We start from the raw sequence: 18422 nt of genomic DNA, 5'->3' as shown, positions 1-18422 counted from the left end.
TTGACCAGACACAACGACTTGTCGGTCTTTGCCTGTATCCGTTAACATTCTTTCAATGACATTTTGACCCACATCACTGACGTAAAGATACCTATTTGGATATATAAACAATTAAGTAGCATGATTAATATCAAATATGAAATAAAGGCAGTAAACATTCTGATTTATGTATTTTGAAACTACTGATCCGTATTATGTTTTGTATTTAATAATACAGTAATATAATTGACACTTAAAGCGCGTTCTGCAGCAACAGTACAGCGAAAAAGGGAAAAGAATGATAATTTTCTTACCCGTTTGTTAGGTCAATAGCGATGTCTGATGGTTCTTTCAATTTGGGGGTACTAGATAATACTTTGTGACCACTACCATTCATGTTCATTTCAAAGACCTTTTTAGATACTGTTCCACTAAAGTATATTTTCCTATTGACAGCATCAATGACCAAAGATTGTGTTTCTAAATAACATAAGAAACAATAAAAACAACATCTTGTATAAATGATTTTAGCATTGGTTAATAATCGATGCATAATCAAACATGCCTAATTTGAAAGGTCTTGCCTTTAATTAAAACAAATTAATCTAAAATGAAAAATACATACTTGTGTTTGGACGTACAACTTCAACATCAGACCCGTTCAGACAGGCTCGCTTGACTTTATTAGTTTTTACTTCTGTCCAATAAATGTATTTCTCTACCGGATCATATTCCACTCCTCGGAGCCCTCCTTCGATGGTGATTGGGAAAGGAGTCAGCTCAATATTCTCTTGGCTCGGTGTATTAATAAAAGCATAATATATCAAACCCTTAGCTCCATCGGTTGCGAGAATTATATACTCTATATGTATTAATAAAACAAACCGTTTAAAATAAAATAAAACGTATATCGTTGCAAAAAAAAATTAGGAATATGAGAAAAAAAAGATGAATGATAAAATAAGCCATTAAAAAATATTATTAATAAATAATTTAATTCATTCTTAATTTAATTTTATATTATTTCAGAAGTATTATTTCGCAAAACTGATTTAATAATAAGTTGAATATTATGGTATATATATATATATGTATATATATATGTATATATATATAGATTAAAAAGCAAAATACTGGAAAACAACAATGCTGTGGGAAACAATGGCTGGATCTCAGTAGAGATACAAAAATGATAAGCAACAGCTAAAAAGTAAACGTAAGTAAACAGCCAGAAATAGAACCAGAGCTTTCGGACAACACTAGTCCTTCCTCAGTGGCGAGGGATATATATATATAATATCTCTTTAGAGAACCAGCGTGAATTGCATAATGTAAAGTAGAGGCTGTATCAATTCAGGTCCTTGATTGTCCTATGGGCATGCACGGACTAGTGTTGTTCAAATTGCCATGAGGACACATTGAGAATGTTAAAGGACTCTCGGTGGCTACCGGATCGAATCAACCAACGAAAGCCTTCATAGTATAGTTGGTAAGGCCTTCGCCGTCTAAGCGAAAAGTCCCGAGTTCCATTCCTGGTAGAGGCTGAATTTTTTTTTTCATTCTCAAAAATCCAATTCTTGTACACATCATCAATAGTGTTTTGCCGGAAGTTCTATTCTAGTATTCGGTCTTCTGCATCCCTCTTCAACCCGTTGTAACTCTTTCCATTGCGTATATCATCAAGTAGCATTATTCTTTTCCTTCCTCTTGGTCTTTTTCCCTGTACATTATATTCTTCAAAATTCTTCTACTATTACGTTACACTTAAATTATGGAAGACGTTGCCTCAAAATTTATTGAGATTTTTCGGGCGTAGGCCCCCTAACCCTTTTTCAAGAACCCGTGACGTTTCGCACATGCATGACGAACGTCATAAGCTTTTGACCACGAAGGCATTGTGATGATTCAAGCGCCAAGTACAATTTAAATTCCTTTCATTCATTTTCAACGTGCCCGACGTCACGATTTTGATACTGAAAAGCACTAATATCGCACGCGAGAGATCTATAAGACCCGCCCTCTTCTGTGAATTATATGTATAGTACCGACCATCATTATATTCCCAACGTTGTATTTAAACTTACCAGCACTACCATGTTTAGGAAGTCCACACTTAGCAGATCCACCTTGCCCTCCAGGACTACCAGGTCTACCATGACCTCCTGGTCGACCAGGTCCACCATGTCCTGGTCTACCAGGCCTACCTGGTCCACCTGGTCCACCAGGTCTAACTGGCCTGCCAGGTTGACCAGGTCTGCCTTCTCCTCCCGGCCTACCAGGGCCACCTGGTCTACCTTGCCCACCTGGTCTGCCAGGTCTACCTGGTCTACCTTGCCCTCCTGGGCCGCCAGATCCGCCTTGTCCTGGTCCACCAGGTCTACCTGGTACTCCTGGTCTACCAGGTTGACCAGGCCCGCCTGGTCCTCCTGGCCTACCAGGTCCACCTGGTCTTCCTTGTCCTCCTGGTCTGCCAGATCCGCCTTGTCCTCCTGGTCCACCAGGTCCACCAGGCCTCCCCGGTCTACCGGGCCTACCAGGTTGACCAGGTCTGCCTTGTCCTCCTGGCCTACCAGGTCCGCCCTGTTCTTGGTCCTTACAGGTTGTTGGTATTCCTGCATTATTTACTAGGGAATAAAAAACAGTTAGTGAAAAGGTATCCTCAATTTTAATAATAAAATGTTGTAAACATTACTGTCTATATTTGGATCAAAACTCATCAACGTACCTCTCCGAATAATAAGAGTTTCCGGTTCTGAAAATACACTGTTTCCAATATATTCCAGATTCTTTCCATTCTCCGATATCCGGATTAGTTTCTCCTTTGAGTTTGACAAAATAAAAAGGTATCCTCCAAGTGATGTCACGTCGACAGGTTCTGTCAATTGTGGTAATGATGTAGAATTGGCAATTGTTGTTTTGTCAGAACCCAAGAAACTGCTTCTACGTATTTGACTTTCAACACGATTTGTCCAATACAAACGACAATCTGTAAAAAGATAAGCAGAGATGTACGTGGCTGAGGTCCTGGGCAAGCTCCGTTAAGATAAATGTTTTACTTTAAGAACATAATTATTGTTTATCATCGAAACTATTTCAAATTTATTCTTTACCTGACAAATCCACATCAATACCATTCACCTTTTCACCAGACACAACGACTTGTCGGTCTTTGCCTGTATCCGTAAGCATTCTTTCAATAGCATTTTGCCCAACATCACTGATGTAAAGATACCTATTTTGAATGTATAAACGATTAAGGAGCAAGTTTAATATAAAATATGAATAAAGGCAGTAAACAATCAGTATTATATTTTGTATTTTATAATACAGTAATATTATTAACACTCATAACGCTTATATGTTCTGCAGCAACAGTACAAGAAACGGGAAAAGGAGGATTTTCTTACCCGTTTGTTGGGTCAATAGCGATGTCTGATGGCTGTTTTAATTTGGGGGTATCAGATAATACTTTGACACCACTACCATTCATGTTCATTTCAAAGACCTTTTTAGATACCGTTCCAGCAAAGTATATTTTCCTATTGACAGCATCAATGACCAAGGACGGTGTTTCTAAAAAAAGAATTATAAAAACTAAAATAAGAACCCAGTCAGATCATTCCTGGTAAATTTGAACTCAATTGGATACTTCAAAAAATTTAAAAAAAATAAAAAAAATTGATAGCCCAAAACACCTCATAGGTTATTTTCGGGCGTCTAGGAAAATTAAGCAGACTGATTGTCTCTTCTACGTCACGTGACTCCTCAAATTCAGACGAGCATAGAACAAGTGGTGCGATTAAACAGCCCGTCTCATTGCTTTATACGTATGTTGTCTCAGATTGTACAAAAATAGACCAGCTCCAAACTTCAAAGTGCGAACGAGCATGACTTGGCTCGTCTCTCCATGGTCTGTTTGTCTCCGCTCGCTTTGTCTTTGGAGGAATAATGACTGTTGTATTATTATTCATTCTCTAATCTGCGTCTACGCGCAATTTTATGGCTTCAGCGTGACGTTGAGGATCACAGTATCGGTATGAAAAAGACAAAATATTGGCAAATATATACTGTAATAGGACTTTTGATAGTGAAATGCGAAGATTTCCATATAGGCCTTACTGTAACTGTGTATTATTACGAATACAGATACTTCGAAATCTCTAAAAATAACCATTGTGTGTGGGGACACAACAGACATGAAACGGTGTTCTTGATACAACTCTGTACAAGAAGCTTAAATATTCCATACTTGCTGATGGCACACAATAATCAAACCTCTTTGTTTGATAATAACAGCCCATCCCAGTAGGATGGTGTGAGTGGAAACAGCTTATCTAGGGAGATATGATGGCTTATATTATTAGTAAATATATTGTCTTTAAAATAAACAGCTTAATGAGGGTGGCAATTCTTGCATATGCTTAGTAAGCAGGGAGTATTATCAATTATTATTTGTTACTAATTACCAATTATAATTATTTAATAGTCATTGTTAATTATTATTAAATATTTATTATGAAATTACTAAATAAATTGATTGGCACTACTGTTCAGTAACCTTCGTATTCTCTAGAGAAACAGAGTTAGTGGTAAATCTTAGAAGCATTTGGTTTTCTGAAAGTAGGATTTTGGAAGAGGCTTCGGCTTACAACTAGCCAGTGCTACTATATAACATGGTAGTCATTCTAGCTGTGCAATTCTTGTGTACCTCTTTGGTACGGTTATATATATACCAAAAATGAAATAAAATGATAATTGCCTAAGTAATAAAACAAATATATATAAAAAAACGTTTTAAATGGGTCTGGGGCCCAGGCAGGGCTTACCACGTAGATCTACGCCTAATTACTGTACTGTATTTGTAGAATATGACTAAACTTACACAGTATATTTTAGTAGGCCTAATAGTAATACTATGAAATATAAAACTACAGTATGTTTGGCCTAATCCGATAACAATTAAATTACAACTATTCCCTTGGCCTAATTAATGCCCTCTAGGTTTCGAGCGTCTATTAATTTATTTAAGAATGGCTTAACTTCGCACTACTCTGTGTTACAACGTGTTGCATGCCTGACTGAATTTTAAGGTCATGTGATATAGAACAGCCAATCCGGCTGCTTAATTCTACTTCATTGGTAATTCTCATATAGGAGAAAAAATATCGCCCCCCGGCTCCTAGGGTGGTGTTATACCGATCGGCCCCACTTTCGGCCCCCTTTTCCCCCTTTCGGATATCTCTGGATCGGCCGATGCAGTTGGCCCCAAATCCCTGAATAACATGTAAGACTATGCCTTACGCAAATGCATACAGTATGTGGAAAGGACTATACTTTGATATGCTCTTTATCACAGAAGACTAATTCTTTTTTAGGGTTTTTGACCCTAATGACACCTATGTGTGCTTGGCGCCAAGCTGTTAACATCCATGTATGGGAGGTGTCACTGGTTGTGCTACTAATTGAAATCGGCCCAATCTTTTGCCTGTAGTAGCGTTTTGAAAAGTTGCCTGACAAAATAGTGACTCCTTAATGACCTATGACCCAAAAATCCTGAACACCATAAAGACCCTTTGTTATTGCAATGCTATGAGCAAAGAACAAGACTGTGCTATTTGTGAAAGAAGTAGACTTTAATTAACTTTTATAGGTTTTTTTTTTTAATGACGCCTATGTGACCTTTCACCACAAGCTGTGACCACTTCATATATGGTATGGTAAATGTCACCGGTTTTACTAAACCCAAGTTTGATTGAAATAGGCCTAATCGTTTGCCACCAGCAGCGTTTTGAAATATTACCAGAAAAATATAAGAATAACCTCCTAATGACTTTCGACCCCAAATTACTGAACAACATAAAAACTTTGCCTTATGCCAATGCATATGTGCAAATAAAAAGACAGTGTTATGGTATTATAAATTCTTTATAATAAAATAATTGTTTATTGTAATTATTTATTATGAAACGTTTAATGTGGTTGATTTTGATGCTACATTTTCTAATATGCTCTTAGCTTAATTTAATCAATTTTAAATATCTTAAAGTGAAACTGGGGGTGAGTCGTAAACACTGACGTTTTGTTACAGAGATTATGTTCGCTTTTGTGTTTCCTGCCAACTCACTCAGTTGGATGTCTTCTGTGTGTGTTTGTGATGTTTTTGGCAATTAAGACGAATAAGAACAAGAATTTTTCGCAAAGAATTTTGGTGTATTCATGTATGGGGGTGTCACCAACATTGATTGAAATTGCCCAAACGTTTGGCAATAGTAGCGTTTTCAAATGTTGACAAAAGAAGAAGGCTGTTATCACTGGTTTATAATCAACGCATATAATCAACCATGCATAACTTTAAAGATCTTTGTTTAATTAAACTAATAAATTTCATATGCAAAATACATACTTGAGTTTGGACGTATAACTTCAACATTGGCAGTAGTAGTGTTTTACAGTGTTGCCAGAAGAAAACAGAACCCAGTAAGGGTAACAATATGATGTATAAAGGCCGTTATCACTGGTTTATAATCGACGCATATAAGCAACCATGCATAAGTTGAAAGATCTTTGTTAAATTTAAACAAAATAAATTTAATATGCAAAATACATACTTGAGTTTGGACGTATAACTTCAACATTAGATCCGTTCAAACAGGCTCGTTTGACTTTATTAGTTTGTACTTCTGTCCAATAAATGTATTTCTCTACCGGATCATATTCTACTCCTCGGAGCCCTCCTTCGATGGTAATTGGGAAAGGAGCTAGGTCAATATTCTCTTGGCTCGGTGTATTAATAAAAGCATAATATATTAAACCTTTAGCTCCATCGGTTGCGAGAATTATATACTCTGCATGTATTAAAAGAAAAACAGACCATTTAAATTACAACAAAACGAATATGGTTACAAAACTAGAGTAAAATATGATGAGAAAAAGAGGTCAATGATAAAATAAGCCTTTTCAGATAGTATTAATAATAAATAATTCAATAATGGATTTTGTCGAAGTTAAATTTTATATTATATCAAATGTATTATTATGCAAATCTGAATTAATGACATTTGGTAGATTATGCTGATTCTCATTGATCTTGTTAACATACTGTAGTAATGTAATATATATAATAATATTACAGTACATATATACATATATATATATATATATATATATATATATATATAATATATATATATATATATATAGAGAGAGAGAGAGAGAGAGAGAGAGAGAGAGAGAGAGGTCCACGTATAATAAAACTAAAATAATTATACAAAAACACTTTATTTCTTTAATTCGTTGTTATAAACAAAGACCGAGTTGCTTAGAAAAGAATCTCCGATCTGGACAAGCTGTTATTAAAAGAACGGAGTCTGCCGTATTTATTAGCGATATATACGCGATGCATTGGATATGATAAAATATGTTCTACTGTATTATTTTGTTACCATTATTGTTGCCGGCCAAGATACCAAGGTCTTTTTGAGCGGATACACGTTCATTAACAAATTTGCTAAAAGATAAAACAGTACTAATAATTATTGCATTAAAGGACCGACATTTCCAAGGGCTGGACAGCCTATTGATCGTTTTGTTTATCTTTTGTTTTTCATTTAATTTCTGTTTGAGCATTGGCCTATTAATGGTTAATTCCGATGTTATATTAATTCAGTAGGCATTAAACTGAAGAGAGCAGGCGCTCCAGAAATAAATAAATTTTGTATATCCTGAAAAAACGTCAACCGAATGTTCATTATTGTATTTCCAAAGTACTTTAACTTACCTGCACTATTTTTACACAGGACTGCCCATCATTATATTTATTATATTTACAATGTTGTATATCAACTTACCTGCACTATTTTTAGGAAGTCCACACACTGCAGATCCCTCTTGCAATCCAGGTCTACCAGGTCTACCATGCCCTCCTGGTCCACCAGGTCTACCAGGCCTACCTGGTTTACCTTGACCTCCTGGTCCACCAGATCCATCAGGTCTTCCCGGTCTACCGGGCCTACCAGTTTGACCAGGTCTACCTTGACCTCCTGGTCCACCAGATCCACCTTGTCCTCCTGGACCGCCTGGTCTTCCGGGTCTACCAGGTTGACCAGGTCTGCCTGGTCCTCCCGGCCTATCAGATCCACCTGGTCTTCCTTGTCCTCCTGGTCTGCCACCTTGCCCTCCTGGTCCGCCAGATCCACCTTGTCCTCCTGGTCCACCAGGTCTTCCCGGTCTACCGGGCCTACCAGGTTGACCAGGTCTGCCTTGTCCTCCTGGTCCACCAGATCCACTTTGTCCTCCTGGTCCACCTGGTCTTCCGGGTCTATCAGGTTGACCAGGTCTGCCTGGCCCTCCCGGCCTACCAGATCCACCTGGTCTTCCTTGTCCTCCAGGTCTGCCACCTTGCCCTCCTGGTCCGCCAGATCCACCTTGTCCTCCTGGTCCACCAGGTCTTCCCGGTCTACCGGGTCTACCAGGTTGACCAGGTTTGCCTTGTCCTCCGGGCCTACCTGGTTCGCCCTGTTCTTGGTCCTTACAGGTTGTTGGTATTCTCGCATTATTTACTAGGGAATAGAAAACAATTAGTAAAAAGGTATTCTCAATTTTAATAATAAAATGCTGTAAACATGACTGTCTATATTTGGATCAAAACTCATCAACGTACCTCTCCGAATAATAAGAGTTTCCGGTTCCGAAAATACACTGTTTCCAATATATTCTAAATTCTTTCCACTCTCCGATATCCGGATTAGTTTCTCCTTTGAGTTTGACAAAATAAAAAGGTATCCTCCAAGTGATGTCACGTCGACAGGTTCTGTCAATTGTGGTAATGATGTAGAATTGGCAATTGTTGTTTGGTCAGAACCCAAGAAACTGCTTCTACGTATTTGACTTTCAACACGATTTGTCCAATACAAACGGCAATCTGTAACAAGATAAGCAGAGATGTACGTGGCTGAGGTCCTGGGCAAGCTCCGTTAAGATAAATGTTTTACTTTAAGAACATAATTATTGTTTATCATCGAAACTATTTCCAATTTATTCTTTACCTGACAAATCCACATCAATACCATTCACCTTTTCACCAGACACAACGACTTGTCGGTCTTTGCCTGTATCCGTGAGCATTCTTTCAATAGCATTTTGCCCAACATCACTGATGTAAAGATACCTATTTGAATGTATAAACGATTAAGGAGCATGTTTAACATAAAATATGACTAAAGGCAGTTAAAAATCTAATTTATGTATTCTGAAAATACTGATTCGTATTTTATTTTGTATTAAGAATACAGTAATATTATTGAAACTCATAGCGTTTATGCGCTGTACAACAACAGTACAAGAAACGGGAAAAATGGGGATTTTCTTACCCGTTTGTTGGGTCAATAGCGATATCTGATGGCTGTTTTAATTTAGGGGTATCAGATAATACTTTGACACCACTACCATTCATGTTCATTTCATACACCTTTTTAGATACCGTTCCAGCAAAGTATATTTTCCTATTGACAACATCAATGACCAAGGATGGTGTTTCTGAAAAAAAAACAAAAAAAAAACTACAATATGAACACAGTCAAATCATTCCTGGTAAATTTGAGCTTAATTGGATACTTTTAAAATCGGCCCAATTGTTTGCCACTAGTAGCGATTTGAAACTCTTTCGGGCACGGACTGAGGGGGCCTGCCGCCCTCCCTCTTTCAGAAAGTCAAAAAAATGAAGAAAAATACAAAAACTGATAGCCCAAAACACCTCAGAGGTTATTTCCTATATGAGAATTGCCAATGAAGGAAGATTAAGCAGACTGATTGGTTGTTCACGTCACGTGACTCCTCAAATTCAGTCGCGCATGGAACAAGTAGTGAGACTAATAGCCCGTCTCTTTGCTTTGTGATTGTACCTTAGACAACTGTATACTTACAGCTGTCTTATTGTACGAAATAGAGACAAACTCCAGAGCGCGAACGAGCACGACTTGGCTGGTCTGTCCATGGTCTGTCTGTCTCGCTCCCTTTGTCTTTGGAGGAATAATGACTGTTGTTGTTGTTGTTGTTGTTGTGGCGTTGAAGATCACAGCATCGGTTTGAAAAAGACAATTTATTGGCAATGTACTTGTTTTTAAATAGGTCTTTAAGAATTGACAGTGAAATGCCAATATTTTCATATAGGCCTTACTGTGTATTATTGTGAATGCAGGTACTTCGAAATCTCTAAAAATAACCATTGTGTGTGGAAACAATAGACTTGAAACGATGATGTTGATACTACATTCAACTGACCCTGTACAACAAGCTTAAATATTCCATACTTGCTGATGGCACACAATAATCAAACCTCTTTGTTTGATAATAACAGCCCATCCCAGTAGAATTGTGTGGGTGGAAATAGCTTATCTAGGAAGATATGATGGTTTATAAGATAGTATAATATATCCGAATGGAGGACATCGTGTCGGGATTCAATATTTCAACATTAATTTTGTCATCATCAGGGATGAAAAATTATCCATATTTGGCAAGTACCAAACGTGTTTAACCAATCAAAACATTACCTCTAGTAGGTGACATAGCTATAAATAAACTAAAGATCAAAGCATTCCTACCCTACTGAACACCATAGAAAATTTGCCGTATACCAATGCATATGTGCAAAAAATGACTGTGTTGTGGTATTATTATGTTTATTTTAAAAATATTTTAATTATACTTTTTTATTGTAATTGTTTATGTTAAAACGTTTAATGTGGTTGATTTTGATGTTACATTTTAAAATGCTCTTAGCCTAATTTATTTATTTTTTAATAGTTTAATGTAAAACTGGGTGAGTCGAAAACACTGACGTGTTGTTACAGCGATTAGGTTCGTTTTTGTGTTTCCTGCCAACTCACTCAATTTGATGTTTTTGTGTGTGTGTGTGTTTGTAATGTTTTTGCAATTAAGACGAATAAAAACAAGAATTTGTGACCTATGTCTTTAATGAGATTTTTGTGTATTCATGTATGGAAGGGGTCACCAACATTGATTGAAATCAGCCCAACCGTTTGGCAGTAGTAGTGTCTTACAGTGTTGCCAGAAGAAAACAGAACCCAGTCAGGGTAACAATATGTTGTATAAAGGCCGTTATCACTGGTTTATAATCGACGCATATAAGCAACCATGCATAAGTTGAAAGATCTTTGTTAAATTTAAACAAAATAAATTTAATATGCAAAATTAATACTAAAATGTTGTAAAAATGACTATATTTGAATCAAAACTCATCAACATACCTCTCCGAATAATAAGAGTTTCCGGTTCCGAAAATACACTGTTTCCAATATATTCCAGATTCTTTCCATTCTCCGATATCCGGATTAGTTTCTCCTTTGTGTTTGACAAAATAAAAAGGTATTCTCCAAGTGATGTCACGTCGACAGGTTCTGTCAATTGTGGTAATGATGTCGAATTGGCAATTGTTATTTTGTCAGAACCCAAAAAACTGCTTCTACGTATCTGACTTTCAACACGATTCGTCCAATACAAACGACAATCTGTAACAAGATAAGCAGAGATGTACGTGGCGTTTTTGTGTCGCAAAAAACTGAGGTCCTGGGCAAGCTCCGTTACGGTAAATGCTTTCTTCTAAGAACATATTAATTTTTATAATATCGAAACTATTTCAAATTTATTATTTACCTGACAAATCCACATCAATACCATTCACCTTTTCACCAGACACAACGACTTGTCGGTCTTTGCCTGTATCCGTTAGCATTCTTTCAATGGCATTTTGCCCAACATCACTGATGTAAAGATACCTATTTTTAATGTATAAACGATTAAGGAGCATGTTTAACATAAAATATGAATAAAGGCAGTTAAAAATCTAATTTATGTATTCTGAAAATACTGATTCGTATTATATTTTGTATTAAGAATACAGTAATATTATTGAAACTCATAGCGTTTATGCGCTGTACAACAACAGTACAAGATACGGGAAAAACGGGGATTTTCTTACCCGTTTGTTGGGTCAATAGCGATGTCTGATGGCTGTTTTAATTTGGGGGTATCAGATAATACTTTGACACCACTACCATTCATGTTCATTTCATACACCTTTTTAGATACCGTTCCAGCAAAGTATATTTTCCTATTGACAACATCAATGACCAAGGATGGTGTTTCTGAAAAAAAAAACAAAAAAAAACTACAATATGAACACAGTAAAATCATTCCTGGTAAATTTGAGCTTAATTAGATACTTTTAAAATCGGCCCAATTGTTTGCCACTAGTAGCGATTTGAAACTCTTTCAGAAAGTCAAAATAAAAGGAAGAAAAATACAAAAACTGATAGCCCAAAACACCTCAGAGGTTACTTCCTATATGAGAATTGCCAATGAAGGAAGATTAAGCAGACCGATTGGTTGTCCACGTCACGTAACTCCTCAAATTCAGTCGCGCATGGAACAAGTAGTGAGACTAATAGCCCGTCTCCTTGCTTTGTGATTGTACCTTAGACAACTGTATACTTACAGCTGTCTTAGATTGTACGAAATAGAGACGACTTGGCTGGTCTGTCCATGGTCTGTCTGTCTCGCTCCCTTTGTCTTTGGAGGAATAATGACTGTTGTTGTTGTGGCGTTGAAGATCACAGCATCGGTTTGAAAAAGACAATTTATTGGCAATGTACTTGTTCTTAAATAGGTCTTTAAGAATTGACAGTGAAATGCCAAGATTTTCATATAGGCCTTACTGTGTATTATTGTGAATGCAGGTACTTCGAAATCTCTAAAAATAACCATTGTGTGTGGAAACAACAGACTTGAAACATGATGTTGATACTACATTCAACTGACCCTGTACAACAAGCTTAAATATTCCATACTTGCTGATGGCACACAATAATCAAACCTCTTTGTTTGATAATAACAGCCCATTCCAGTAGGATTGTGTGAGTGGAAATAGCTTATCTAGGAAGATATGATGGTTTATAAGATAGTATAATATATCCGAATGGAGGACATCGTGTCGGGATTCAATATTTCAACATTAATTTTGTCATCATCAGGGATGAAAAACTATCCATATTTGGCAAGTACCAAAAGTGTTTAACCAATCAAAACATTACCTCTAGTAGGTGACATAGCTATAAATAAACTAAAGATCAAAGCATTCCTACCCTACTGAACAACATAGAAAATTTGCCTTATACCAATGCATATGTGCAAAAAAAGACTGTGTTGTGGTATTATTATGTTTATTTTAAAAATATTTTAAATATACTTTTATTGTAATTGTTTATGATAAAACGTTTAATGTGGTTGATTTTGATGTTACATTTTAAAATGCTCTTAGCCTAATTTAATTATTTTTAAATAGTTTAATGTAAAACTGGGTGAGTCGGAAACACTAACGTGTTGTTACAGCGATTAGGTTCGTTTTTGTGTTTCCTGCCAACTCACTCAATTTGATGTGTTTGTGTGTGTGTTTGTAATGTTTTTGAAATTAAGACGAATAAAAACAAGAATTTGTGACCTATGTCTTTAATGAGATTTTTGTGTATTCATGTATGGAAGTGGTCACCAACATTGATTGAAATCAGCCCAACCGTTTGGCAGTAGTAGTGTCTTACAATGTTGCCAGAAGAAAACAAAACCCAGTCAGGGTAACAATATGTTGTATAAAGGCCGTTATCACTGGTTTATAATCGACGCATATAAGCAACCATGCATAAGTTGAAAGATCTTTGTTAAATTTAAACAAAATAAATTTAATATGCAAAATACATACTTGAGTTTGGACGTATAACTTCAACATTAGATCCGTTCAAACAGGCTCGCTTGACTTTATTAGTTTGTACTTCTGTCCAATAAATGTATTTCTCTACCGGATCATATTCCACTCCTCGGAGCCCTCCTTCGATTGTGATTGGGAAAGGAGTTAGGTCAATATTCTCTTGGCTCGGTGTATTAATAAAAGCATAATATATTAAACCTTTAGCTCCATCGGTTGCGAGAATTACATAGTCTGCATGTATTAAAAGAAAAACAGATCGTTTAAATTACAACAAAACGAATATGGTTGGAAAACTAGAATAAAGAATAATGAGAAAAAGAGGTCAATGATAAAATTAACCTTTTTCAAAAATATTTATAATAAATAATTCAATTGGTTTTACATTATATCAAATGCATTATTCTGAAAAACTGAATGACAGATTATGCTAATTCTCATTGATCTTTTTAACATAATGTAGTACTGTAATGTAAAACAATATAATATATAATAATATTACAGTACATATATATATATAAATAAATATATATATATATATATTTGTCGATTGTTTTGTTTATCTCTTGTTTATCATTTAATTTCTGTTTTTATTTGATCATGGACCTATTAATGGTTAATTCCGATGTTATATTAATTCAATAGGCATTACGCTGAAAAGAGCAGGCACTCCCGAAATATTCGTAAGTATAAAAAATTACATATATCCTGAAAAAACGTCAACCGCCTATTATTTTTTCTCGACTTGGTATGAATGTATGTATGTATGTATGTATGTATGTATGTATGTATGTATGTATGTGTGTATGTATGGGTGTATGTATGTATGTATGTATGTATGTATGTATGTATGTATGTATGTTTGTATGTACGTATATATGTATGTATAAATATCCAATGTATTTTAGTGCATTATTTTTAGACATGACTGTCCATCATTATATTTATTATATTTCCAATGTTGTATATTAACTTACCTGCACTATTTTTAGGAAGTCCACACACTGCAGATCCATCTTGCCCTCCAGGTTCACCAGATCCACCATGTCCTGGTCTACCAGGCCTACCTGGTCTTCCTTGACCTCCTGGTCCACCAGATCCACCCTGTCCTCCAGGCCCTCCTGGTCTACCAGGCTGACCAGGTCTGCCTGGTCTACCTTGCCCTCCTGATCCACCAGATCCACCTTGTTCTCCTGGTCTTCCTTGTCCTCCAGGACTACCTGGTCTACCTTGACCTCCTGGTCCACCAGATCCACCTTGTCCTCCTGGACCACCTGGTCTACCAGGTTGACCAGGTCTGCCTGGTCCTCCCGGCCTATCAGATCCACCTGGTCTTCCTTGTCCTCCTGGTCTGCCACCTTGCCCTCCTGGTCCGCCAGATCCACCTTGTCCTCCTGGCCCTCCCGGTCCACCAGGTCTTCCCGGTCTACCGGGCCTACCAGGTTGACCAGGTCTGCCTTCTCCTCCTGGTCCACCAGATCCACCTTGTCCTCCTGGTCCACTTGGTCTTCCGGGTCTATCAGGTTGACCAGGTCTGCCTGGTCCTCCCGGCCTACCAGGTCCACCTGGTCTTCCTTGTCCTCCAGGTCTGCCACCTTGCCCTCCTGGTCCGCCAGATCCACCTTGTCCTCCTGGTCCTCCCGGTCCACCAGGCATTCCCGGTCCACCAGGCATTCCCGGTCTACCGGGCCTACCAGGTTGACCAGGTCTGCCTTGTCCTCCTGGCCTACCAGGTTTGCCTTGCCCTTGGTCCTTACAGGTTGTTGGTATTCTTGCATTATTTACTAGGCAATAGAAACAATTAGTGAAAATATATCCTCAATTTTAAACCAATAACCGAAGTATGTTGTTTTTGGTAATTAATACTAAAATGTTGTAAAAATGACTATATTTGGATCAAAAGTCATCAACATACCTCTCCGAATAATAAGAGTTTCCGGTTCCGAAAATACACTGTTTCCAATATATTCCAGATTCTTTCCATTCTCCGATATCCGGATTAGTTTCTCCTTTGTGTTCGACAAAATAAAAAGGTATTCTCCAAGTGATGTCACGTCGACAGGTTCTGTCAATTGTGGTAATGATGTCGAATTGGCAATTGTTATTTTGTCAGAACCCAAAAAACTGCTTCTACGTATCTGACTTTCAACACGATTCGTCCAATACAAACGACAATCTGTAACAAGATAAGCAGAGATGTACGTGGCGTTTTTGTGTCGCAAAAAACTGAGGTCCTGGGCAAGCTCCGTTACGGTAAATGCTTTCTTCTAAGAACATATTAATTTTTATAATATCGAAACTATTTCAAATTTATTCTTTACCTGACAAATCCACATCAATACCATTCACCTTTTCACCAGACACAACGACTTGTCGGTCTTTGCCTGTATCCGTTAGCATTCTTTCAATGGCATTTTGCCCAATATCACTGATGTAAAGATACCTATTTTGAATGTATAAACGATTAAGGAGCATGTTTAACATAAAATATGAATAAAGGCAGTAAACAGTCTAATTTATGTACTCTAAAAAGTACTGATTCGTATTATATTTTGTATTAAGAATACAGTAATATTATTGAAACTCATAGCGTTTATGCGCTGTACAACAACAGTACAAGAAACGGGAAAACGGGGATTTTCTTACCCGTTTGTTGGGTCAATAGCGATGTCTGATGGCTGTTTTAATTTGGGGGTATCAGATAATACTTTGACACCACTACCATTCATGTTCATTTCATACACCTTTTTAGATACCGTTCCAGCAAAGTATATTTTCCTATTGACAACATCAATGACCAAGGATGGTGTTTCTGAAAAAAAATAAAATAAAAACTACAATATGAACACAGTCAGATCATTCCTGGTAAATTTGAGCTTAATTAGATACTTTTAAAATCGGCCCAATTGTTTGCCACTAGTAGCGATTTGAAACCCTTTCAGGGACGAATTGAGGGGTCCTGCCGCCCTCCCTCTTTCGGAAAGTCTAAAAAAATAAAGAAAAAGAAAAAAAATTGATAGCCCAAAACACCTCAGAGGTTATATATGAGAATTGTCAATGAAGGAAGATTAAGCAGTCTGACTGGCTGCTCCACGTTACGTGACTTCTTAAATTCAGTCTAGCATGGAACAAGTACCGGTAGTGAGATTAATAGCCCGTCTCATTGCTTAGTGATTGTACCTTAGAGTTAGACAACTGTTGTATAGTTGTCTTAATAGGTTGTAAGAAATAGAGACAAGCTCCGTAGTGCGAACGAGCACGACTTGGCTGGTCTGTCCATGGTCTGTCTGTCTCGCTCCCTTTGCCTTTGGAGGAATAATGACTGTTGTATTATAATTAGTCATTCTCTAACGTGCTCCTACGCGCGTTTTTATGGCTTCAGCGCGGCGTTGAGGATCACAGCATCGGTATGAAATAGACAACTTATTGGCAAAGTACTGTTCTCAAATAGGACAATAAGAATTGATAGTGAAATGCCAAGATTTCCATATAGGCCTTACTGCGTATTATTGTGAATACAGGTAGGCCTATTGTGTGTGGAAACAATAGACTTGAAACGATGACGTTGATACTACATTCAACTGACCCTGTACAACAAGCTTAAATATTCCATACTTGCTGATGTCATACAATCAAACCTCTTTGTATGATAATAACAGCCTATCCCAGTAGAATGGTGTGAGTGGAAATAGCTTATCTAGGGAGATATGATGGCTTATAAGATAGTATAATGCCTACTCTTTGTATCCAAATGGAGGACATTGTGTCGGGATTCAATATTTCAACATTAATTTTGTCATCATCAGGAATGAAAAATTATTCATATTTGGCAAGCTTATATGCACAAGTACCAAAAGTGTTTAACCAATCAAAACATTACCTCTGGTAGGTGACATAGCTATGAATAAACTAAAGATCACAGCATTCCTACCCTACTGAACAACATAGAAACTTTGCCTTATGCTAATGCATATGCATAAAAAGGCTGTGTTATTATTATGTTTATTTTAAAAATATTTTATATATACTTTTTTTATTGTAATTGTTTATGATGAAAATTTTAATGTGGTTGATTTTGATTTTACATTTTATTATGCTCTTAGCCTAATTTAATTAATTTTAAATAGTTGAAAGTAAAACTGGGTGAGTCGAAAACACTGAAGTGTTGTTACAGCGATTAGGTTCGCTTTTCTGTTTCATGCCAACTCACTCAATTGGATGTTTTATTTTTGTGTGTGGGTTTGTGATGTTTTAGCAATTAGGACGAATAAGAACAAGAATTTGTGGCATAAGTCTTTAATAAGATTTTGGTGTATTCATGTATGGAAGGGGTCACCAACATTGATTGAAATCAGCCCAACCGTTTGGCAATACCAGCGTTTTACAATGTTGCTAGAAGAAGGCGACGGCTAAGAAAACAGAACCCAGTCAGGGTAACAATATGTTGTATAAAAGCCGTTATCACTGGTTTATAATCGACGCAAATAATCAACCATGCATAAGTTGAAAGATCTTTGTTTAATTTCAACAAATAAGTTTAATATGCAAAATACATACTTGAGTTTGGACGTATAACTTCAACGTTAGATCCGTTCAAACAGGCTCGCTTGACTTTATTGGTTTGTACTTCTGTCCAATAAATGTATTTCTCTACCGGATCATATTCCAC

General features: G+C 36.8%; 1 protein-coding gene across 1 annotated transcript in view; it reads right to left on the bottom strand.

Moving 5' to 3' along the window:
* The window catches only part of LOC117109742, a 31272-nt gene extending 14565 nt beyond the window's left edge, over positions 1 to 16707 (bottom strand). Inside the window, exons 1-14 of the mRNA XM_033252151.1 lie at positions 16400 to 16707; positions 16075 to 16196; positions 15669 to 15929; positions 14731 to 15537; positions 13751 to 13987; positions 11978 to 12143; positions 11653 to 11774; positions 11247 to 11507; positions 7827 to 8537; positions 6588 to 6824; positions 3387 to 3552; positions 3090 to 3211; positions 2705 to 2965; positions 2283 to 2603 (exon numbers count right to left, since the gene is read on the bottom strand). Coding sequence (XP_033108042.1) covers positions 2283 to 2603; positions 2705 to 2965; positions 3090 to 3211; positions 3387 to 3552; positions 6588 to 6824; positions 7827 to 8537; positions 11247 to 11507; positions 11653 to 11774; positions 11978 to 12143; positions 13751 to 13987; positions 14731 to 15537; positions 15669 to 15929; positions 16075 to 16196; positions 16400 to 16488 — 3883 coding nt within the window. The 5' untranslated portion in view covers positions 16489 to 16707. The remainder of the gene's footprint in view (positions 1 to 2282; positions 2604 to 2704; positions 2966 to 3089; positions 3212 to 3386; positions 3553 to 6587; positions 6825 to 7826; positions 8538 to 11246; positions 11508 to 11652; positions 11775 to 11977; positions 12144 to 13750; positions 13988 to 14730; positions 15538 to 15668; positions 15930 to 16074; positions 16197 to 16399) is intronic.
* Between the last annotated feature and the right edge of the window lie 1715 nt (positions 16708 to 18422).

Source organism: Anneissia japonica, unplaced genomic scaffold (assembly GCF_011630105.1).
Source record: "Anneissia japonica isolate Jap-2015-1 unplaced genomic scaffold, ASM1163010v1 scaffold3782_len1007564_cov172, whole genome shotgun sequence".
In the NCBI taxonomy this organism is placed as follows: domain Eukaryota; kingdom Metazoa; phylum Echinodermata; class Crinoidea; order Comatulida; family Comatulidae; genus Anneissia; species Anneissia japonica.
This window is presented reverse-complemented; position numbering and strand designations above follow the sequence as displayed.